Raw genomic sequence first — 24,633 nt, 5'->3', positions numbered from 1 at the left:
TATATATTCTGCGGGTATGTATGTACATACATACATATGTATGTTTTTATATTTTTCTGTTTGATTTGAAATTAAGGTGTAAGTTAAGGTCCGTGTGTGGTTATGACTATTTAAATTTCTTTATTGAAGTTTAAATACATGATAGCGCTTTTGGAAAGAGATTAAATAAGCTTACCATTTTTATAGTATATATGTATGTATATGTTATGATTTTAAGGTTATGTAACATCAATTGTTATAAAGTTTCTCCCATCCAAGAACGCAGATAAAATGTTATGCAATTTTTTTTATAAAATATTTATTTTATTTCAAAGAATAATTCAAGTTTTCAAACATATGATATAAACATATTTATGTAGATAAATGCATACGAATATTCATATATGTATGTATGTATATGCTAAGTTATTTAGTATCAGAATTAAGGATATCTTTGTCATCTTAGATAGACTCCAACTTGGCAAAACCATAAATTATGGAACCTACAGAAAGAGAAAAAAACAACATGGAAACATACATAAATATATTAAGAGATGCGGACACGATGTGGCTATACATACATATGTACATTAAATCTGATTATAATAAATTAATGTAGTGTAAAATATTACCTCGAAATGAGTTAGACAGCGCTTGTAGGTAAGATTAGGTTCGAATTTATATTGTCTTAACGTATTATAGGCTTTTCGTAGTTTATAGGCACAATTTTCTATATCATCTTGGTTTAAGTTATCCAAGAGATTAAGTTCTTTGTTCCAAAAGAATGGCAACCATTCATCTTCAAAGTCACTGGCCAAAGTTTCAAGCATCTGCATACGAACGTACCTTATTAATTATATATCTACATATGTATATTTATATGGTATATATAATAACTGATTTGCAAAGCAACTGTGTGACAAAACAATCGTGTATATACAGTGGTGGCAAAAGTAGTACTACCATTCGGAATTTATTGCTTTTTTTACTTTTACTGTGAGGTTTGCCTGAAATACCTTCAGCTCGATCCGACTTTTAACCGCGTGCGTGAGCAAGATGGACGTAGAGATTTAAGAACAATAAATATGAGTAAGTTAAATATGATTTGATCCTTGTTTTTAGAATTTTCGTAAACTTAAATAGCGTTTTATACAGAGAAATCAATGTGAGATAAAACCACGGCATGTTATTAGAAAACCGCCGATTCAAGGTGCGACAGTAGGCATGTCAAAAGACCGAATGGCTCATATACTGTACAAAATATGTATTGGGCAAGCGGAAGTTCTCGGCGCGTTGGGAGTCAAGTTTGCTTATTATGGACAACATGCTCAAACGTGAGCAGTGTTTGATGGTATTTAAGCGCAATCAGAAGGTATTTCTGTATTCTTCCCTGACCGTTGAGAAAACAGGGATCGGCTGGTACTCATCAGAGACCAAAGAACACTTGAAATAGTGAACTAGCCTCGCCGATCCTACTCCAAAACAGTGGAAGACTTTCCAAACGACTGAACCTGCGCTCTACGGAACTCAAGCGATTTGCGGTGATCTACATCGACTAAATGGAAAAGGACATAACGTTAACAGATTTCCACTATGCCAATATGACGACGATTTGGAGAAAAAACGGTCTTATTTGACCAAGAAAAAAGTGCTCTTCCACTAAGACCACCTTACGTAGTTTAACTACCCAACGGACCGTTCTCATATTTTCATTAAACTTTTTGTCCATTGTATACTTTACAAATTTTATGTAAATATAAGATTACTTAGCGAATATAAGATCATAAAAAACACTCTTGTACTTACATGTTCAAGTATAATATGTAATGGGTTGTTCCAGAAATTCCTACTCTGTATTTCGATTTCCCATAGAAAAGTGGTCGTTATAAAGTAACTCTTTAAACAACGCATGCCGTATGCATTACGTAACGATTTTAAGAGACGAAAGACTACTTTCAAATTCTGATTTCCCAATAAAAGATCGTGCTCCACTTTGGGATTACATATCATAAAGGCATAACAACGCGTCTCATATGGGCCAGGTGTTGGCTTCGGAACGGCGTACCATTGTTCACATTTATACCTGAATTTTTGACCATATCTGACGTCAATCCAGTCAGCAGTGCCGAAGCAGATACCCGGCACAAAATCAATCGAAATTGTGCGTCTAGCACATTTAGCATATATTGTATGTGCTAGTCCACGTTTTGTATATATCAATGTATATATATCACCCCAATTGCCGCGCACACGATATCCATTTTCATCCAAACAATCTTCCATAACACCTTTAAGCCAGGTTTGCAGCTTCGAACGATTTAGGTATTGGTTATTCCGATCAACAAGGTCAAACATGCGATTATATACATCATTATAACCGTTACAATTGTAGAGCTCGTCCATAAGCTCTTCAAAATCTAAGTTGACAAAACCGGGACGATCTTCATCCTCCTCCACATTAATATATGATGAATAAGGTATACTCAGTTTGAATATTACATCGAATTCGCTGGGATACTTGATACGCACATTATTTGAGTAGCTACCTACAGACATAAATACATACACAAACAATATAGTATATTCATATATAGTTATAAGGATGTACATTAGTGTCGGTAAAAAATAAATATAGTTTTTACGGTACTCTGAAAAAAGTAAAACTTCGAAGTCATAGATAATTTCGTCTATCTTGAAACCAGCATTAATACCAATAACAACGTCAGCCTCAAAATCCATCACAGAATAACTCTTGCCAACACGTGCTACTTCAGACTGAGTAGGTAATTGAAAAGTTAAGTCCAAGACGCTAACTCTTTAAGTCCCTCTTCATTCCCCTCCTGCTATATGGTGCGGAGGCATGGACGATGACAACATCTGATTAGTCGGCGTTACGACTTTTCGAAAGAAAGGTTCTGCGGCAGATTTATGGTCCTTTGCGCATTGGCAACAGCGTTAACCGCAGTCGATGGAATGATGAGCTGTAGGAGATATACGACGACATTGACAGAGTACAGTGAATCTCGTCCGAATGGATGAAAATACGCCAGCTATGAGAGGGTGAAGCAGAGAAAGAGGAAGACCACCACTCAATTGCAAGGACCAGGTGGAGAAGGACCTGGGTACACTTGGAATCTCTGAGCGAATAGGAAGAACGACTCGGGCTATAACCGCGTAAGCGGTGTCTAAGCCAATAGGGAAGGAGAAGAGTTGCGTTGCTCTTCGTATCGTACATTCTTATTACATAATATGTAATACCTAAAGGTTCCTAAGTACAATTATCAGTACTGATTGCAGTCACTCACGAATGGCTTGGTTCGAGCTTCGTAAACTATTATTGAGATATACGTCGTAAAGATATCGTACACTTGGTTGATCCGTGCAGATTAAAGCAGTTCAAAAGGATAGAGACAAGTAGAAAAGAACATACCAGAGACACTCACACAGGTTTGTCATTTGACAACCGACAAACACTTACTGTCACACCTCTATTAGTAAACCACAAATTGTGGCAATGCTAAAGAATTTAAGTTCCCTGCTGAGTACCTTGATGTGATGATGCATATTAAGAAATCACGATGATTTAATTTGGGAAGAAATAGAATTTAGTGGGTCTCACGTTGTGTACGTGTACGTCTCGACACAGTTGTGTATATACATACATATGTATGTATGAATGCTTGCTGCAGTTTTTAAACTATCTTACCAAATAAGCTTGGTCCTTTATAGAGCGTTTTAAAAACATTGTCCACTTCACACATGCCATTCAAGATATAATCTCGTATAATGTCGAAATCTTTCAAGTACACCTCTCTATCCTCATCACGTATGGTTATTTTATTTGCTATAAACTGCAGGCATGTCTCATAAAAACACGGTGCCATGATTTTGCTGTCAATTTTTTCTGAAAAAGAACAAAAGAAAAGAAAAATTAGAGAAATTCTAAACGGGAATAAGTTTAACCTTACATAGTAATGTTTATTCTCAAAGCCTATATAACGGGTTATCCAAGTAGGGGTACTTTTTTCAATAGCTTATTTTGACAGATCACGTGTGAGTCGTTTCAAGCTGTCCTGTTATTTTTGTTCAGTATTGTTTGGCATCATCATGGAAAGACTTGCGCCTGAACAACGTTTAACTTTATTGCGAAAATTCACGTTCTATAAAGAATGTGTTTCGCGCGTTTCGCTTTACTGGTGGTTAACATAATTGGTCTACTGGGCGTGCTATTCGCAACACCATCACTCATCTTGAGGCCCAGCATTCAGTGAAGAAAATATAGCAGCCGTAGCTGAGAGTGAACACGAAGACCGTTGAGAGTCGATTCGCCGCCGTTCGCAGCAACTCGGACTGAATGACTTGATCTTGAATTGAAAGCGTAAAAAATACAGCTTGTGCAAGAACTGAAGCCGCTCGACTTTCTCCAGCGACATCACTTCGCTCTATGGACGCTTGAAAAGTTCCAATCAGATCTGACGTTTTTGAACCAAATTATGTTCAGCGATGAGGCACATTTCTGACTCAATGGGTATGTAAACAAGCAAGAGAGCAATCTGAAGAGATTCAAGAGCTGCCATTTCATTCAGAAAAAATCACAGTTTGGTGTGGTTTGTGGGCCGTTGAAAGAAATATGGATTTTCTTCATGCCGGTGAGAACGTCACGGTCAATGGCGACCATTATTTCACCATGATAGCAGACTATTTGATGCCTGAAATAGGAGCTATTGATCTCGGCAATTTCTGGTTTCAATAAGAATGCGCCACTTTCCACACTTCGTACCAATCAATGCATTTATTGAGAGAACACCTCAGTGAGTAGATAATTTTACGTTTTCAGCCATTGATTGGCCACCAAGATCATGTGCAATCACACCGTTAGACTTTTTCCTGTAGGATGTGTAAAGTCTAAAGTCTATGCGGACAATCCCGCTTCGATTGAGACCTTGACGTAAAACATCACGCTTGTCATTCGCCATTGAATAGTCGAAATGGCCGAACGAGTGATCGAAAATTGGATTCAGTGGATGGATCATCTGAGACGTAGCCGCGGGAGACATTTGACAGAGATAATCTTCAAAAAATAAATGCCAAAGAAAAAAGTTGTGAACCACGAAATGGATCACCCTTTATAAATCGGGATGACCAGACGAGTTGTAATCCGTCTTATAAGCTGAGATATATTGTTAAAACTTGGTACATATATTTATTGATACAACATCTCCCAAACTGCTGAAGCTACAATAACGAGGGTGGTAAGCAATATACATATAGTATATGTATATATTAAGAATAAACTAATCGATTCTTATGCTTTAATGTCAAATTGACACTGCAAACGCTGTTATAACTGAGTTCACAACAGCGCGTCAGTCGATCTTCGTTTTCGCTGTTTGGCGCCAATTGGAGATTCCAAATGCAGCCAGGTCTTTCTCCACCTAATCTCCCCAGCGGAGTGGAGGTATTCCTTTTTCTCTGCTTCCCCCGGCGGGTACAGCGCCGAATACTCTCAGAACTGGAGTGTTTTCATCCATTCGGACGACATGGACTAGCCGGCATAGCCGCTGTCTCTTATTTCACTGAACTATGTTAATGTCGTCGTTTATTTCGCACAGCTCATCGTTCCAATGACTGCGGTACTCGCCGTTGCGAATGCGCAAAGGACCATAAATCTTCCGGAAAACCTTTCCCTCGAAAACTCGTAACGCTGACTCATCAGATGTTGTTATTTTTCATGCCTCTGCACCATATAGCAGGACGGGGATGATGAGTGACTTATAGATATTGGTCTTTGTTCGTTGAGGGAGGACATTACTTCTCAACTGCCTATTAAGTCCGAAGTAACACGTGTTAGCAAGAGTTATTCTGCGTTGAATTTCGATGCCGACGTTCTTGTCGGTGTTAATGCTGGCTCCATGATAGACGAAATTATCTACGACTTCGAAGTTATGACTGTCAACAGTGACGTTGAAGCCAAGTCGCGAGTGCGACGACTGTTTGTTTGATGACAGGAGATATTTCGTCTTGCCCTCGTTCACCACCAGCATGATTAGTGGGCGCTAATCTGATGGCGCGCAGTGTATATCTCATTGGAAGATGATTTTAATGTAATTTTAGCTGACTCTGCTTGAAAAAAAGCAGAAGAGAGACCAGTTGCGGAGTTAACGATCAGGAGCTCAGATCGCTTGGCATCCTAAGATCCTCGGAACGCTAACAAGTAGACTTATGTATAATTTTAACACATATGTAAATCTTATATGTGTATGTATGTCTGTATTTTCCTTATATGTATGCATGTATATGGAGATACATATATATTTACATACATATAAATATATAGTAGATATAAGTAGATATCGAGTTCGCAAATCGTCCTAGAGTACCTGGTTCAGCTCAGCGCCTGACGAACTATGCACTATACATATATGTATGTATGTACAATACATTCTTAGTTTTCGCTTTTATGTACACCTACTATATGTAAGTGTATGTGGCAATGCAGGTGTGATTGTATCTATGATTGTGCGCTACATGTGTGTACACACGCGGCTCTCGCCCTCCACAGGCGAGCTGTCCGCCGCCCACCGCACAAACGCCCACACACAAAAGCATATGTATACAAAACTAAGAGATTACGAAAGTGTATATATATGTATATATATTTGTATATGTGTGCATATACATATATATGTACCGCAAATATGTATGCTTTGTAAGCATTGCTGGCTAACGCTCAGCGCCAACAACACTAACGACAAACGCCCGGCCAGGCCAGGCCAGTCGCTATTTGTGCGCGCTCTTCGCTCTTTGCTGCCGTTCGCTGTGCACTTCGTCAACGTGAACGTCAGCCAACAGCGCCCAACGCCCAGAACATCAATAGAATCGTTACCGTTTGACATTGCTGTTGTGTTCGGTGTTGTTGTTGTTGCGGCTGCGACGGCTTGTGTTGTCATCGTCCTACCGCCGAACAGCAACCAAACATCTGCACCCCCTTTCCGGGCGCGCTACGTTTCACTTTTATCGATTGGTGGCAAAAGCAAAAACACCAACACCAACAAAAACAAAACCAAAGCAAATACAAATGAAGAAGAAACACGCAGAAACGCTGCAAGCGAACGAACGACGTGCGAGCGACCGTTCGCCATTTGAGCTAAAGCATGAAAAAAAAACAGGAAAACAACACCAACAACAGCAACAGCAACTGTGGCAAAAACAACAGGAATAACAAAAGCGGTGACATTAGCTGCAGCATAGCGCGCTACAACAACAACAAAAATAAGCAGTGTACGGCGCGCCACAGTGCCGATGAGCGTGTTGAGTGGAAGGGTGGCCGCTGGTACAACTGGGCTTCACTCACGTACACTGTACACACTGCCAGCATTTGTGGTTGGGAGGAAGCAGCGGCGGTGACAGCAGCGTCGGCGGCAGCCCTGACGCTGATAGCAGAACATTGTGTGTATGCGCTGCGACGGTGCGAAGCGTGTTGGGGCTGAGGCGGCAGTGGCCCGCTTGACGTGCACACAACAAAAGCACACAGCGCAGTAATAACAACGACAACAACAGTAATTATATACACCAAACGAGTCGACAGACCGAACGACCGAGCAGCCACCGGTAGGCTGGCTGGCAGGCAGGCAGGCTAAAAACATCATTGTCGCGTCATGCCACCGCACAGCTAACCATCGCACGATGGCGACGGCGATGGCGATGACGACAACGCGAACGGGCGGCAAAACAAAAACAGCAGCCACAGCAACGAAGGCGCAAACGATGTTAGTGACGACCGACGACGGACGTTGGACGTTGTACGACCGACGAATAGCGGTCACGTCGTAACGTCAGTTGATTCGGCGTAACATGCAGACTCAGCTTAGGTATACGGCTACATATGTACATATATAGATAGATATGTTTGTATGTATGCGTGTATGGTCATATGGAGGTGCTCGCACGAATGGATTTGTGTGTGTGTGTATGTATGCGTTGAGCTGTTTTCGCTGTTACTGCTGTTGGTGTTTCACTGTCGTTTTTGCGCCGTTGCTTTGTTGGTAGGCGCGCGCACACACGCATACATACTTATACTTATATGTTTGTACGTTTGTAAGTGGATTTTGCTTTACGCCGTTGTGACTCCCCACGCGCGCTCGCTAAAAATTTTCTTGTCACTTGTTGTTGTTGTATTTTCGTTGAAAACGCCGCGGCTTGTTTGCGTTGTTGCTGTTGTGCTTTTTGCTGGTATTTTCCAAACGCTACTGGCGGTCCGCCCGACAACCGTTTTCGCTCACTTTCAAGCGCTACGCGGTCGTAGCTATGGCAACAACACTAACAACAAAATACTGCGGTAAGCGCAGGGTAGCGTATTTCCGATAGGGAAAGCAACAACCGCGCGGGGCTGCGGAAAGGACAAAGGCGACAGCGGGCGGTAGTGATTTCTAGGAATACATATGTATATGTAAATATATAGACATATACATATGTATATGTATAGTATATATGAGTGATAACACGGCTCTACAGCTACAATGTAGCGCATATATATGTATGTAGATGTATATTTATATGCACATGCAACGGTTGAGCTCAGCGCTGGGGTTTATGGTGGCGCGGTATGCACATCTAGGCGCCGTCCGCCTTGGTGACGCGCGGCAGCCAATGCACAAAAACTGTGAATAGCAGCGCAATCAGGCCACAGCGCGCACATACACATCCCTCTATACATATACTTCTATATGTACATATGTATATACACATATATACACTGACATGAATGCACGGTTTGGCGACTGCCAAACAAAAACGCTATCATCCAAGCAGTGGCAGCGCAAATACGACGCAGCTCAACGTATGAGCAAGCATAGTGGAGCCATTAACTGCCAACACACACACACATGCATACACGCGCGCATATACAGGCGCAGCAAAGTATAAGCAACGAGCAGTCAGCAGGCAGCGCGACGCAGAGAGGTGAAGTGTGCGCACAAGCGTGAGCACTGCCGTGCGCGCATCGTCGCTGGTATGCCGTGCGGTGGCGAAGACAATATTGCGGGGCACGGTGGAGGGAGCGCAAAACGGTTGACTGTAGCAAGAGCGCCGAAGTGCGAGGCGGCGCGTTATACATAAATGTATGTTTACATATGTATATACGCGCGTTGCTTAGACGCGAGAGGTGAACGACGCGAAGCGACTGAAATAAGAAGAGGCTGCTGCACGGATGGCTGATTGGATGAGGGCAGGAGATTTGAAAACGCCGTAGAGCGCGTACGGCGTACGGCGGCCAACGACAAGAACAACACACGAATCGATGGATGGATGGATGGTGGGTTGAATGTGTGGTGTGTGGTGGTGGTGGCGATGGTTCGCGTACAAACGATGGCAATGGCGATGACTCTGATGGCGTTGGCGCTGGCATTTGCGCTGACTGCAGCTACCAACGCGCAGCAAGTGCAAAAACAAAAACCCAACAACACGAAACAAATGAATCGTACGACGAACAGTGTACGCCGTGGCACCTACAAGAGGGCGCTGGGAGCGGCACGAATGCGCACAGCTACATACCGACGGGTGTGCGCGCCTATGTTTATATGTATGTATGTGCATACATATATCGGACGATGATGACGACGATGACGAGTTTTTGTGCTTAGAGCACACCATGTTGGCGGCGATAAGTTGGAACGGGCTGAAGTAGACAACAATAACAACAAGAGCGCCAGCAACGCAGTGGACAACAGCACACGAGCTGAGTATTGACGATGCGTTGGAATATGGCAGGCGAAAAGCGAAAAAAATAAATAAATGAAATGAAAAGAAAAAATGTACGTCGAAAAGGAAAAGGAAAAAAGCCGAAAACCAACAGCAGTTACGGCGGCTAAAAATATCACGCACATAGCGCAGCGCAACGCAACGCTGTGAGGATAGCCACGCAAGGCGGAGGCGGAGGCGCTGGTGCACGCGTAGCTTAGTCCAGGCACACAGTGGAAAATTTAACGCAGCCAATAGAGAGCTGGCCTTGAAGTTCAATCAGCGGCACTAAAAGCAGTTATGCGCGCAGCAGACACAAGCGGCAAGGATTGAATGCTACGCGTCGCAGTTTTCTAAGGCTTATACGAAATACTGATTGTATAATTTAAGCAAAATAAGGAAAATGGAGTACGCTTGCGCAGGCGGCGCGTGCATCCTTCGGCAAAGCAAACGAGCTGCTATCGAAAGTCGAATATCAACAAGATCGCCTGCATTTTTAAGCGCGCTGAGCGGCACAAGAAACGGCAGCAAATAACTCCTACAGTCAGTTGCCGCATTTCACACGCCGCTGAGAGCGCAACAAGGCGGTAGCTAAGCACACGCTTACCGCAAATTGGATTTTCATTTCGACAACAATTGCTTGGCTAAAGCAGCGCTGTCGGGTGCGGTGGACGTGCATGTTTGGACGTCGTGATGACCATAGCATTCAATATCAACGCAATGCAGCGGGCAAGAGCAATGTTGTGTCATTTGCTGATGGAGACGACGTTCAGTTGCGGTGCGCTATTTGCGCGCCAGCAAGTAAAGGAGACAATAACAAAGCAACGGCCAGACACAGTGCAAAACTCCAAAGCTTACCGGTGTGTCGCGAATCGGCGTACTGCTTGCCGTGCTTTACCAAACATATCACCGCACATACATACATACACGTACGTACGTCGGTGGCAATATCATGGCGCGCGCACAACAGCAGTAGTCGTAACAACGGCAGCCAGCCACAGCTCAGCTAAAGCTAAAGCCATTGCCATTGCCGTCGCAGCAGTACAAACAGCCTAGCCTCCTTGACGGTCTGTGCGCCAGCCTGCATGTCCGCCTGGCTGGCCGACTCTTTTGCACGACGATGACTACAACAACACTGGCCACGGGGACGGCAACGACAACGACGACAACGCGAATCGCATTGTAAGTTGAGCCAGCAAGCAGTCGATTGGAGGGTCACTTAGTTGGTTGTTTGGCCGGCTGCCTGGTCGCACGGTTGGTCGGTCGGCTGGCTGGCAGGCAGGCAGTAGGAAGCGAAAGGCGCGCGAATACGGCAACCGTAAAACTAAATGCGCGCATGTATGTATATATGTTTGTAAGTATGTATGTATGTCTGTCTGTATGTATGTAAGCACTCATACTCATCATGGCAAATGCACAAACGCGCTTCGGCTCGGCCGCTAGTGCTGCATGGAGGGATGTGTGTTGTGCGCTGTTCAGCACCGCGCACTATTGTGGCGTGTGGTAGTGGCGATGGTTGTGTATGTGTGTGTGTGTGTGGCGGTGTAATGGCTTGGCTTGGCGTGGCGTAGTTTAGCGTGACGTGATGCCTGGCGCGACGCGGAGTGGGGTGACGATGAGCGCAGAACACAAAAGAGTAGAAAAGTGTAGCGCTGGCTGCCATGGCGTTGATACTGTATGTTGGGGGACGTTTGACGATGACGACGACCACGACTGCTGCGACAATAGCAACAACAACAACACAAGCATAACAACAAACACGACGACTACAGCTACGAAGCGAAGTTTGCGCGACTCGAGCAAATATATGCGAACATATACATCTAACTACACACACATACACATACAACACACACGTACTGTGCTCATACGTATGTATGTATGGTTTATGTGCGCGCTCATTGTGCGCCGTACACATCAGCCTGCGGCCAACAGCGGGCGGCACGTGGGGAAACTCTACATGCTGACTTTTCAGGCTGCCACAGCCAGCCAGCCTGCCTCACCTCGCCTCATCCGTCGCTTAGCTGCGGCTATATGGCGCGCTCTGTGTTTTGCCTTCAGCTGGCGCATAACCAACAGCCACGCATTAAAGGGAGCGCAGCATATTGGCGACGCCGAGGAAAAGCGTTAGGGGCGCCATAAAGCGCGCGCACCAGCTTCGGTTGGTCGGTCGGTTGTTGGATTTGTTGTTAGCTGAGTTTAGTGCCTGCCTGCTGTATTGGATGGGGTCGTCATTCGTCGCTTGTTATGCTTTGCCTTAGCGGTCGATCGAATAAATGTTCAACGGCGCGTTGTCGCCGCCGCCGTCAACTTTGTCGCAGCCGTGTGCAGCGCCCGTTGTTGATGAGCGCACGAGTGTGTGGACGGCGGTTGACTGGCTGTTTGGTTGGGTGTGTGGCCGGTCGGCTGGCTGCTTGCTTGGTTGGGTGTGCGAACGCGCTTTGTCGTGTATTTTGTGGAGGCGGACGCACACAATGTATAACGACGCAGTAAAGTTGTCGTGCGCGGCATTGTTGTTGCACTTCTCTCAACGGTACAGCTTGCGCATGCAGTTGTTCTTTTCTATATACCACATAAGTACATACATACTTATGTATGTATGTGTATCCTTTATAGCAGCAATTACTTCTGCTTGACGTCAGCGCATATATGTATATACCACCAGTTTCTGTACGTTGGTCGCAATGGAAATTGTTCTCAAACGCTTGCAGGCGCTTCCATGCCAGCCTGCACGACTTAGTCTTTAACCGCTTACGTCTGATCGTTCATACTAACAAAGTGCGTATATGATTTTAGCGCTTTGCGCCTACAATATTGCCTATTAGCAGCAACAACAATGTCGCCTGCAGTTCCAGTAACACCATAAGCGCACAAAATAACCCGTCATTGTCCTGGTCTCACCTGTGCTATTTGCGAAGGCCGTGTTGCTGCAGTTAGTGCCGTTGCCAACACTCTCATCATCATTGTTATCATCATTATCATCATCATCATCATCATCACCGTCACCATTGGCTTATTCGCCAGCCTCGGCAACAACACTGCTTTTAGCCGCCGTTGACTGCCACTGACTGACTGTTGACTGCTACAGTGCTACAGCATGTTCTTGTTGTTCTTGTTTTTTAGTTTTTTCTTTGCTAGCAATACGCCACTACTATTCCACAATCGGTATTTGCCTCCTCTGCTTAACCGCCCGCCACTTCCACCGCTGCCACACTAACACGCTTTTGTTGCTTACGCTGCCGCTGTCAATGGCAGTGTTGTTGCTGCTGCCACTGCTGCTGTTGATGATGGTACTGGTACTGGTGGTACGGAGCTGCTGCTGGCTTGCGTTGATGGTTGTTGCTGGCGGCCGCCTTTTTGTCGTCGTCGTAGTCATCGTCACTGCCAAGCATCGTTGTTGGCGCTGTTCTTGTTGTCGTTGGTGTTGTTGTTATAGTTGCTTTGGCTGCATGCCTTCCACTGGCGCTGTTGCCGTTTCCGTCGCCACCGCCGCTGCTGCTGTGGCTGTCGCTGGTGCGGCTGTTTTAGCTTGCTTCAATTTTTGTTTTTGTTTTCGTGTGTGTGTGTGTGTTTTGTGCACAGCGCTGTTGCCTGTGTCTCAACTCTGCTCGTGTCTGTCGAACCGTTGCGCGGTGGTTGTACGTGCGCTCAGCTCATTCAAGTGTCCAACTTTTGTCGGAGCGGTCGCATCGGTACGGATAAATTCACACAACGTTCAGAGTCCGCTGGCAGTCAGCAAGTGCGGTACATACATAGTACATACATACAAACATATAAACGACAGCGCCTACTAGGCTATTGTGTGTGTATAAAGTGGCTATATACATCGTACATATGTTTGTAGAATATATATGTATATTTGTGTCGGTGTTTTTGTATCATAGAAAATACGCGCGCGTGTGTGTGTGCATATGTTTATGGCAGTGTTATAAAAAAACAGTGTTTCGCCTATAGATGCATATACACATATCCATATATACATTATATATGCATATCGCAGCAGATCGTTTGGCGTTAATGTGCAACTGCATATAGACACTGTATATATGTACACACTTAGGTGTGCGTGTGTTTATTCACTAACAACTGAACGCTATTGAAGGCGCTACTCAACGCGCTACACTGCCGCTGTTGTTGTTGTACTTGTTGTGGTTAGTGCTTTTGTTATTGCGCGGCTACAGCTGCCTCGTCACAGCGATTTTGCCTCTACTCATACGTACGTACTTATGTACATATGTATATGCGCTTCGCTTGCTCGTAATCAGCGCTGTTATAGCCGTACGCGAAGCCCCGCTGCCTGTGCCGTTGCCATTGCCATTGTCCGTCAACTAGTCGCAGCATTGCTACTGTGCTGTCTTGCCACCGTCGGGCAATCGATACCCGCTGACTGTGGTCTGCGTGCCGTGAAAGACCATCATCAAAGCCAACGGTGAGCGCGAGTGCTCGTTTTAATGTACATTAATACATACATATGTATATACAAACATATTTAAGTATATATATGCATGTGCGTATGTTTGTAGTGCGTATGCTCGCTAATAACGTCTAATTGCAAATAATACGCCAAAAGCAAGTTGTGTCGAAGGTGCGCGGAAGCAAGTGTGCAAACATATGCGTATATTTGTATTTACTGCGCTCACATACAACACATTATCTCTTCGGCGCGTATCAAAACAATTAATAAATAATAAACAACAACAAAAACACGAAAAGAAAACAAAATTAAAATATTTTGCAATTAACCGGCAAAATAAAAACGCAAACAAGTGAATTTTCGCCGATAAATTTTTCGATAAACACAACAAATGTCAAGTAGTGCAACTGTGCTGCTAATCAAAACAAACACGTCGCAAACTTGCAGCTAAAACAAACACTGCATTGTAGTTGTCATTAGGAAATTTGGTGAAATTAAGAAAAAAGAAACAAAAATAAAAATAAAAACGTTAAAATTAATTGACACACACAAAATGAAGACTCCACGCGGCGCTAGCGAGTCGTCCACGACATCTGACAACACAACCGAATTCATTGATATCGTTAAGAAGTATGATGTTGTTTACAATACACACAATCCTGATTATAAAAATGTCGAAGTGAAAATGAAGGTTTGGTCGCAAATAGCCGAGGAGATTGGCCTGTCTGTCGGTAGGTGTTCATATGCAAGTTTACATGCATATGTCTTTGTACGCATTTTATTTACAAATACATATATTTATGTACATAGTATATAGTAGAATAAACTACAGTGTTGTGCAAAATATTCACGTGTGAAAAAATTTAAATAGGGGTTTTGCGCTTTTGAAAATTTATTTTTGTGTTATTATTATTTAATGTCATACTACTCTAATTCATAATTTAGTTATTGTTTTTCATAATTAAATAGTTTCTAAATATATTGAAATTTATACAAAAAATTTTCATTGCATGAGTTGAAAAATTTTCGAACGTGAACGCAAAGATAAGTTTGTTTATTTAATTAAACTTTTAAAGCTATGATAAATTGTGCTAGTGTGCTCTAATATAGCTAGAACAAAACGAAATGAAAGACATTGTCAATATATTGTAAAGAACACAAAAATAATTGACTATTATGATTATCTCTGATATCTATATTGGAGTAAAAGATCCTGACTATAACTTTTACCTGAAATCAAATCTAAAATATAAATAATAAAAAAAGTATGAAGAAAACCGGTTGGCTTATTTTTCAGCAATATCTTACGTTTATTTTTAATGGCTTAACCTCCAAAATTTTTAGTATGAGCTTTTGAAATTTTGCAATAATTTTGTTTATAACTATCGATTAAGACCGTAAAATATTGTATCAATTTGATAGTTACTCTCTTCAAAATTGCTTTATGTTGACAATATTTTATTATAAATATTTTTTTTGGGAAAACACCTTAAAAATATAATTTATTTTACTCAAAACAAAATAAAAATATTATCTTGTCAAAAAAGCTAAAATCAAAGTAATTGCTATGCCAAATTTTTGCACACTACTGTATATACTTAAAACATGTTTTCCTAAAAACCAAAAACAAACATTATCTTGTCAGAAAAGCTAAATCAAAGTAATTTCGCTTCCAAATCGCATATATTTTGCACAATACTGTATATATGTATATACATACTTCAAAATATAATTTATTTTTCTCAAAACAAAATAAAAACATAATCTTGTTAAAAAATCTAAAATTAAAGTACTTTCGAAGCCAAATTGCTTATATTTTGCACAATACTGTATATACTTCAAAATATAATTTATTTTTCGCAAAACAAAATATAAACATTATCGTGTCAGGAAAGTTAAAAACAAAATAATTTCAATGCCCAATTCTTGCACAATACTGTATATACACATGTACATACTTAAGTATCTATACATTGCAAACAAATGAAATAGGCGAAAATCGAATACAAAAACAAAAATACGATAATATCAAAATCTAAATAAATAACGAACATCCAGAAGTAAAGAAAATGCGAAAAGCGAAAATGAAATTCGCTGATTCTACAGCCAACCTCTTGGATTCTTTATACGTGTATTCCTTTTCCACAATTCTTCCTTAAACAAAACACAACAACAAAAATGCAAACATACGCTTGCATACAGCTGAAAACGCAGTCAAGTGTAAGCTGGATTTTCTAAGTATACATATACATATGTATGTATGTAGCTAGAAATGTTTGTATGTGTGTATATGCATGCATGCATGTATGTGCCAGATCTACCCACTGCCACAGTATATACACAAGTAAATATATTGAATTTTCCCGACAGCACACACGGCAGAACAAAGTCATTATGTACACGAAATAAATATACATAAATACATACAAACATAACTACATACATATGTATGTATGTATTTGTATGTATATGCTACGTGTGCTTGTGCGCCAATATACGTCAACGACACATCCTCTGACGAGTCGAGTGTCACAGCAGTCGACGATGGTTCGTTGGTGATGGCTAGCGCCGTGATGAGCGCGCGGGCAGCGGCGCTGCAAGCGGCTTGCAGCAAAACAAACGAAACATTAAAGCACCGCACAAAACGTAGGCTAACAATTCGTACGCCAAGCCTTGCGCGCTCTCTGCGCGAGCATTCGTAGCGATATACAAACAAATGTGTATGAAAGTGGATATGCGTGTGTGTGTGTGTGCATGCGAAAGCGTTGGCAAAGCGAACGGCGAGCGGTGAACAGCGCGCGGTTGGCCGCTTCAGTGCAGCAGGGTGGGTGGGTGTTCTCGCCGAAAGCGAACGAACGTAGCTAAAAACAGCGCGTTTTTGCTAGTTTGAAGAGCGACCGGAGAGCGTTAAGCATAGAGCTTCTATGCGTTTGAGTTAGATAGTGGGCGAGAGCGCGCGCGCACAAGGCCGTCCACACAGGAAGGAAACACATTTGACCGCTAGGCGCTGACCGCTGCTGGACGCAACCCACAGGCATCAACTTATAACGGTAGATGTACGCACATGCATATGTACATATATGAGTACATAGATATGTATGTATGTATGTACATATGTACATATATAATCTTTTGGTTGCTCAACCGCACTGACCGCCCCCACCACGTTTAATATTCCTGCATAGCCGCAGCCACTTCTCGACTTTTTGATGAGCATAAGTAAGCTAATACTTTCCATATGAAAATATGCATATAATTTACATATGTATATATGTATATGTAAAATAAATATGTATGTACGCACATCGTCTCAACTCGATTTGCTTTCGCCTACAAATTGCCCGCTTGAAACGAGTTGCGCCGTCGCAATATCGACAAAAATTTGTGTATGAAAATATTCGTACAGCGCGACTGCAACCCACTCGAACACCCTGTAGCTAAATAACAAAAGCGTTACTCATGATTTTGCGCACTCTCATTGACTGTGGCTTGACTCTCCAAGTTCTTATGTGTTGCCACCACCACTGCGTTTTGTTCTTTGCCCAGCAAGCAGGGGATTCATGGGGTGTGATGGGCAGGTTTCTACAAACTACAAACGTGTAAGCCACACACACACACACACACATATATGTATACACATTGGAAGTAGGTGTATATGTGCGTTTAGAACTGCATTAAGGTGCTACAGTTTCTACGACCATTTAATTAACTTAGTTCCGGTAGCTATTTCGCATAAATTTTTTGGTGTGAGCGGGCTATTTGTTCAATAAGTGCGCAGAGAGGGTTTAAGTGGCACACTTGAAACTAATTTTTGGTAATGAAAAGAAAAAAGCGTCAACTTCAGTTTGCAAAAGTTCAAAGGTTTCCATGCAAGATGTTGATTTGCATCGGTCAATTTATATGTCCACTACATACCTTTATGCTATAGTGGTCCGATCTGAACAATTTATTTAAAGATTATACCGTTGTCTTAGAGACTCGAATCGGCGCCGTTCGCAGCAACTCGGACGGACATATGGAACGACTTGGCGCATTTTACGTCGAGATCTTAAATTGAAAACGTACAAACTACAGCTTGTGCAAGAACTGAAGCCGCTCGACTTTCCCAAGCGATATCGCCTCGCTCTATGCGTTTTTAAAAAGTTCCAAAAGATCCGATGTTTTCGAGCTAAATTTTGTTCGGCGATGAGGCCCATTTCTGGCTCAATGGGTATGTAAACAAGCAAAATGAACGCATTTAGGACAACGAACAACCTGAAGAGATTCAAGAGCTGCTGTTTCATCCAGAAAAAACAACGGTTTGGTGTGGTTTGTGGGCCGGTGGAATCATCGGCTCATAATTCTTCAAAAATCGACATAACAACGTAACCGTCAATGGTGACCGTCATCGCGCCATGATAGGCGAGTATTTTAGGCCTGAAATTGAAGCTCGTGAGCTCGGCGACATTTGGTTTCAACAAGACGGCGCCACTTCCCACACATCACAACAACCAAAAAATTTATTGAGAGAACACTTCAGTGAGCAGATAATTTCACGTTTTGGGCCGGTCGTTTGGCCACCAAAATTATGTGATATATAACCGTTAGACTTTTTCCTGCGGATATATGTACATAGGTGAAGTCTAAAGTCTATGCGGATAATTTCGCTTCGATTCAGGGCTTGGAGCAAATCATCACGCGTATCATTTGCCAGTTACCAGTCGAAATACTCGTACGAGTCATCGAAAACTGGACTCAACGGATGGACCATTTGAGACGTAACCGCGGCCTACATTTGAAAGAGATAATCTTCAAGAAATAAATGCCAAAGAATTTTCTTTCGAATGATAATAAACATTCCTCATAACATTTGAAGTTTCTGTGTTTTTTCTTTAAAAAAGTAGGGAACCTCGAAAGAGATCACCCTACAAAGTTCAGATTTAAACCCATTACTACCAGGATAGTAGCATCATATTCAGTTACGAAAAATTTTGAGTACCAAAACCGATACTAGCTTGCTCCAATTAATATGCAATGCAATGGTTTACGCCTAAATGTATACTTGACTCAATTGTGAAATCAGCTGTATGCAATGATAACTAATAATTTATTAAAACGATTGAGACGGGAATATATACATATGTACATATGTATATTTACTGCTAACACTGAATCAAAAATATATATAACGATTTTAACAAAATTTGCTCGAAATGTAGTCATTGATTATTTTGCCACATAGGGACGGACCACCCTAGTGCAACAACCACCGCTCTTTAAATGCACTTACACATACATACATACACACCTGAGTACGAATTTGTACATACATAAAATGAAAGAGTCATGTATGAATATACATATGTACGTACATTATATGCACATACCCACATATACATATGTATATACAAACCTTTATACATACACGTACGTATAGTGTATATACGCTTTTTCCCAACAAATATTAATGACTTCAAACATTCGCGCACTTACAAGCAGCAATGCAAGTCGTCGCGTTAGCTCAACAACATTCACATATAACCGCTACTTTACCTATATAGTATCTGCATAACTGAGAGAAGCAAGAAGATGGATTCTGGCAGCGCGAAAACAGCGTGAAAAGTGTGATAAGAAACATCTGATAATGTACACAAGCAAGCGCGAATATTTTCGCGGAATATTTTATCAATAAATGAAGTGATAACAACAAAGTCAAACACAAAAACATACACAGAGGAAATAAAGCAATATATACACACATAAGAGGTGGGCTAATCCGTTTAAAATTTTGACTAAAAGAAATTAATATTTTTTTTGAAAAAATTGTGTATCTTTGGACATCTTTCGCAAATTAGTGGGCGAAAAATTTTATTTGGTGAAAAAATTGGTGTTTTTCTAAGTTTTGTTAGTGTACATGTGTATGTGTGTGCGTACATGTGCAACCCCCGCTTGGTCAGACGGCTTACCTGCACACATGTGAATGAGCAGAAACATACACACACACATACATACATGTGTATGGAATTTTTTTGGCGATAGAGTACATACATATGTACATATGTTTCCATACTATACTATATACTTATGTATGTATGTGTGTGTATTAATGTTTGATGTGTGGTGTAAGAAAGTATATTTTGCCTAAAATCAATGAAAAATGTTGCAAATTATTTCAAAAATAATTTCAAAATATTTATGATAACGGAAAATGTCCAATTAGATCACTCAATAAAATGGGCATTGGTACAATTGTGTTCGAAAAAGCAGCAGTATAAGAGAAATATTTCGGAGATAGTAAGAAAATAATATTGCTTGAATATATTCATTATTTATCCTCTAAAAAAAAGTGAGGTTATCAGTGCGAGTGGAGTAACAGCTGTTGCAACAACATTTCGTAAAGTGTGAATGGTCTTAACTTGCTTTTAAGGATGATTAAATAAATTCACCGCTTATCTTCTAAAATAAAGTGAGGTTACTAATTTGATTGGAATTTTGAGCCACAAAATACAGCGGACTTAGTGGAGTCACTTTAACATAATAGGTTTGACTATTCGTTTAAGTTTATGTGGGCAACTGTCTGAGAAAGTGCTAAGCACCTCAAAATAAATGTTTTTAAAGAATTTAGATTATGACCAAAAATGTACCAAATCCAATCAAAACTGTTCAAATCCCTAGATACCGAATATGTGGACTCCAGTATCTATAGTTGACTTTTGACGGTCAATGTGTAAGATATACACGTGAAATTCAGAGAGGATATTTTTCTGATAATAGTATCTCTGTGTAAAAAAAAAAAATTCGAACTTTCGGTTGACTTTATACTGCATATGTCGGCCCATATGTATCTCAATGTAAGTGAGAGAGCATATTTTGCTCATAAGTGAAACTTTTCGCCTAAAATGGATAAAATTGGCGGAAAACTTGGCCTATTCTCTATATAACTAATATTGTATCATGATTTGCGAACATCCGCCTCACTTTACTGCATATGATTGCTCATTGTATGCGAGGTACTTTATGAAACTTAGGGAACATTTCATTACTATGCAAAAATAGATAAGATCAGATCGATACTATCACAACTCCCAACTCCCATATGCTACATACTTGTATAATGATATTTTCGATTGCTTGGAGTCAGAACCTCTCGTTGACGTCTTGTGCCTAAAGGTATTTCCCTGGCTTTGGTTGTTGCGAGATCCAAAAGTATAAAATGTTCGGTTGCGCCCGAACTTAGCCCTTTCATTCAATACTAGTGTTGATTTTGTATTAACCCATAGCGTGAAGATAGAGTGGGTATTGAAATTTTATGCGGGAATGTATATACTTATTTCTAGAAATGTCAACAATTGTTGCAAAAGCCGACATTCGCCGTGTATGAGTAGTAAGTGATATAGAAAGCTTTGCACAAACACAAACAAATAAAACTCATTAAAATATTATATGATTTGCACGATTGTACGACATTTAATGGTGCATACAGTGGATCATAGAAAAAGACGAACAATGGAAAGTAAAAAATTAAATGAAATATTTTAACAAGATGAGCAAGACAAACAACTACAGAACTTTTTAAATCAAGTTTTTTAAACCACAATGAAAAAAAAAAGAAATTGAAAAATTTTCCACATATTTACTTTGAATCCACGATCCAACGATTGAAAATTACGCTCTGAATGCACTCAACTATCGCTAGATTGCAATATAGTTCAAGTTATGAGTTGCATACAAATATAAACCACTGTATGAGTGCATACAAAGTCTCATGCAACAATAATGGCTCTCGCTAATAATTAAATTTATGAAAAAATGCGATATTCGAGTATTATATATGCGACCACTGTTGTAAAAATATATATTTTTTGGCTTATTAAATAATATTACATTATTTATAATGTAAATATGTACATATGTAAGCAGCTCAAATTCTCCGCACTACTAAGAAGATTTTAATCGTAAACACAAACCTCCTGTCCGTTTTTGCTGCAAATTTTGTTCCACAAAATTTTTGAAAACACAAATTTAACGACTTGTTATTGTTGCAGTAGAGTTTTTCTTCAATTCTGTTCTTCTGAAAATTCATTCTTACCTCCTTGGCTGTGATATAATTTGATTTCAATTCGAAAGACACGAAAACACTCACTACTAAATAACGACTGAACGGACGCGACGGAGTGAACACTCTGTGAGCCGGATCGGAAGAGCACGGAAATGTTGAATTACGAACTGCTGATCAGGCAAAGCTTTTGTGAGAATTGTTTACAATTTACATACTTACGTTGAAGTGCATATTCAAACAAAAATTCTTTACAATAAACAAATAAAGCACATTTGTATGTTGATTTATTGTGTGTATGTATGCACATACATACTATGTAGTTACTTTTATGCATTATTTGTAATAATGTAGCACTTAAACCTATTATTTATCGATTTTTTGTTTATTAAAATATTTAAATGTTTCTCATTTATTTACCTAACACAGATGCATCGAAGCGAAAATGGAAAAATCTACGCGACAGTTACACCAAATATTTGCGTTCTTTTCGGATCGGTACGAAGACATCGAAGAAATATCAGTATTGGGCCCATGCCGATCATATGGATTTTCTGAAACCTTATCAGGGACCCGGCAGGTATGCTTGCTATTAAATACGCCAACCTCAATGTTTTAACAACAATTTAGCATTTCGGCCTTTGGCCATTCTTTCAGACATTCGAACGGCAACTCGAATAGTAGCAACAGTCACAAAACCAATGAGGATACCGAGGATACGGAGTGTGATTTCGGTTTTCAAGTATTGACTAAGGCCACAGCTACTAACTCTTCATCGGATGATGATATAAAATTTAATGCCACAGGTACAATGCCAACAAGCACAACGGTACAAACACCAGCAGCGCCAGCACCACCACCGCCGCCACCGCCAACGTCACAAACAACAGTAGCGACCATTCCACCAGCTGTATGCAGCACGATAACAAATACAACGCTGACAGCTGTACCAACAACACACAATCCGATTCCCGCACACTTTCCTATCACAGCGATGGTTTCAGTACCTGCAGCATCAGCTGCTTTTTCGCCCAACAATTCAGCTGCAATTAATTGCATTGCTCCGAGCAATAATATTGCAGCCGCCGCTTCGGTTGCAGCGCTTACTAACAATTGTAGTGGTGCGCCAGCAGTGACCGCAACAGCCGGTGCACTTGTGCTGCCAGTGCCATCATTGCCAACTGTACAATTACCACCCGTACAGCCGATGAACAAACCGCTTTTGGGTCCGATCTCAACTATGGGTCCTACCAATATGCCACCAGCGCAGATATTTCCGTTGCCGCCACTGGCAAATGTACCAAAACCAACCGCACTGATGCCAGCTAGCAGCGCTGCCAGTAGTGTGGGTTGCTTAATTATTGAACCACAATTATTTGCCTCGGCAGATACGTTCAAGAAGGAGCTAAGCGCTCCAACTATTGGTTTATTCCATAATATAACATCACCCGCAACGACTACCGCCGCTACGGCACGCATCAATCCACCGCTGATATCGAAAATACGTCGTGTGCAGCCATCGCCACAAACAGCAGCGATTAATCTGAGCTTTAGTGCAACACAAGCACAACAAACGGCGAATAACAGCAGCAGCAACAACAACAACAACAATACGCTTAATAATAGCAACAATAATAATTGCGGTCAACCGCCACCGGCGAAGGTGCGCAAAACAAGTGATCGTGCTGAGGTCGATATTTCAGCAATATTGCAGGCGAATCGCGACTTAGATGCCAATACATTATTTTTCCTCAGTTTGGCGCGTATGGTACGCGCAATGCCAACCAAATTCCAATCGCTTGCGAAGATGCGTTGCATGCGTATTGTCAGCGACATTGAATTGGAGCTGGAGAATGTAAATGAATGTGGTGGCATGCCATCACACGATGATTCACACGCTGGAAAATTTTGTAGCATAGATTCATCGCCCTCCCCTCCGGATGGCGCAACCATTATACCAAGTAATCCAGTGTCAGACAGTGGACCAACAGAGCACTTCGTTTATGTGATGTCGCCATCACGTGTGGAGAGCATGATTGATATTTCATCCGACGAAGATGGCACCATGAATGGCAATTAATTGGGTACAAATATACATAACTCAATAAAATAGTGAAATGTAAATATTTTATCAAAGATACTCAGAATAAAATTAAGTTCATTTTAAAAATATCAAAATTGCTTCAAGAAATTCAAATGGATATTACAGATAAACGTATGTACGTAAGTACCGTACAATTTGCGGTCAAAACAAAAAAAAAACGTTAATTTCAGCAACACCGAAGCTATAATAACGCTCACTGGTGCATTTTATAAATAAGAAGGGTAAAAATAGATTTTTTTATGATTTTGACCGATCAATTATTATCACAGCTAAATGCTAAAGCGATCTAATCTAAACCATATTTTCGGACATTGTAGCGTTACCTTGGATAATAATCCATGCCAAATTTCATAAGGATATCTA

At 41.1% G+C, this 24,633-nt stretch overlaps 2 protein-coding genes across 8 annotated transcripts; one reads left to right on the top strand and one right to left on the bottom strand.

The window, feature by feature from the left end:
• Positions 1–293: 293 nt before the first annotated feature.
• Positions 294–22,282, bottom strand: LOC120770868. 4 transcript variants are annotated; one of them, XM_040098493.1, is made up of 5 exons: positions 22,078–22,169; positions 3,686–3,883; positions 1,786–2,525; positions 612–809; positions 294–482 (listed from the first exon to the last, which is right to left on the bottom strand). In XM_040098493.1, exons 2-5 carry the CDS (start codon positions 3,861–3,863, stop codon positions 474–476), a joined length of 1,125 nt encoding a protein of 374 aa, XP_039954427.1. In that variant the 5' UTR covers positions 3,864–3,883; positions 22,078–22,169; the 3' UTR covers positions 294–473. The 4 variants fall into 4 exon arrangements, with proteins under 4 accessions (XP_039954427.1, XP_039954426.1, XP_039954424.1 ...); XM_040098492.1 differs by having other exon boundaries at positions 3,686–3,880; XM_040098490.1 differs by lacking the exon at positions 22,078–22,169 and adding an exon at positions 22,200–22,282 and having other exon boundaries at positions 295–482.
• Positions 13,371–24,344, top strand: LOC120770867 (flocculation protein FLO11). 4 transcript variants are annotated; one of them, XM_040098485.1, is made up of 3 exons: positions 13,371–14,862; positions 22,596–22,746; positions 22,797–24,344. In XM_040098485.1, the coding sequence occupies exons 1-3, from the start codon at positions 14,685–14,687 to the stop codon at positions 24,244–24,246; spliced, it is 1,779 nt and encodes a 592-aa protein (XP_039954419.1). In that variant the 5' UTR covers positions 13,371–14,684; the 3' UTR covers positions 24,247–24,344. The 4 variants fall into 4 exon arrangements, with proteins under 4 accessions (XP_039954419.1, XP_039954420.1, XP_039954422.1 ...); XM_040098486.1 differs by having other exon boundaries at positions 13,373–14,862; positions 22,824–24,344; XM_040098488.1 differs by lacking the exon at positions 13,371–14,862 and adding an exon at positions 19,602–19,876.
• The last annotated feature ends 289 nt before the right edge of the window (positions 24,345–24,633 follow it).

The sequence above is a fragment of the Bactrocera tryoni genome, chromosome 3 (genome assembly GCF_016617805.1).
Source record: "Bactrocera tryoni isolate S06 chromosome 3, CSIRO_BtryS06_freeze2, whole genome shotgun sequence".
Taxonomy (NCBI): Eukaryota; Metazoa; Arthropoda; class Insecta; order Diptera; family Tephritidae; genus Bactrocera; species Bactrocera tryoni.
This window is presented reverse-complemented; position numbering and strand designations above follow the sequence as displayed.

Bases quoted from the DNA above. Each gene is read 5' to 3' on its own strand.
- LOC120770867 (XM_040098485.1), top strand. From the start codon at position 14,685: ATGAAGACTCCACGCGGCGCTAGCGAGTCGTCCACGACATCTGACAAC. The intron at 14,863-22,595 runs GTAGGTGTTCAT...TACCTAACACAG, and splicing joins GGAGATTGGCCTGTCTGTCG to ATGCATCGAAGCGAAAATGG. The intron at 22,747-22,796 runs GTATGCTTGCTA...ACAACAATTTAG, and splicing joins CCTTATCAGGGACCCGGCAG to CATTTCGGCCTTTGGCCATT.
- LOC120770868 (XM_040098490.1), bottom strand. From the start codon at position 3,863: ATGGCACCGTGTTTTTATGAGACATGCCTGCAGTTTATAGCAAATAAA. The intron at 2,526-3,685 runs GTAAGATAGTTT...TTATGTCTGTAG, and splicing joins TAAAGGACCAAGCTTATTTG to GTAGCTACTCAAATAATGTG. The intron at 810-1,785 runs GTAAGTACAAGA...GTTCGTATGCAG, and splicing joins TACATATTATACTTGAACAT to ATGCTTGAAACTTTGGCCAG.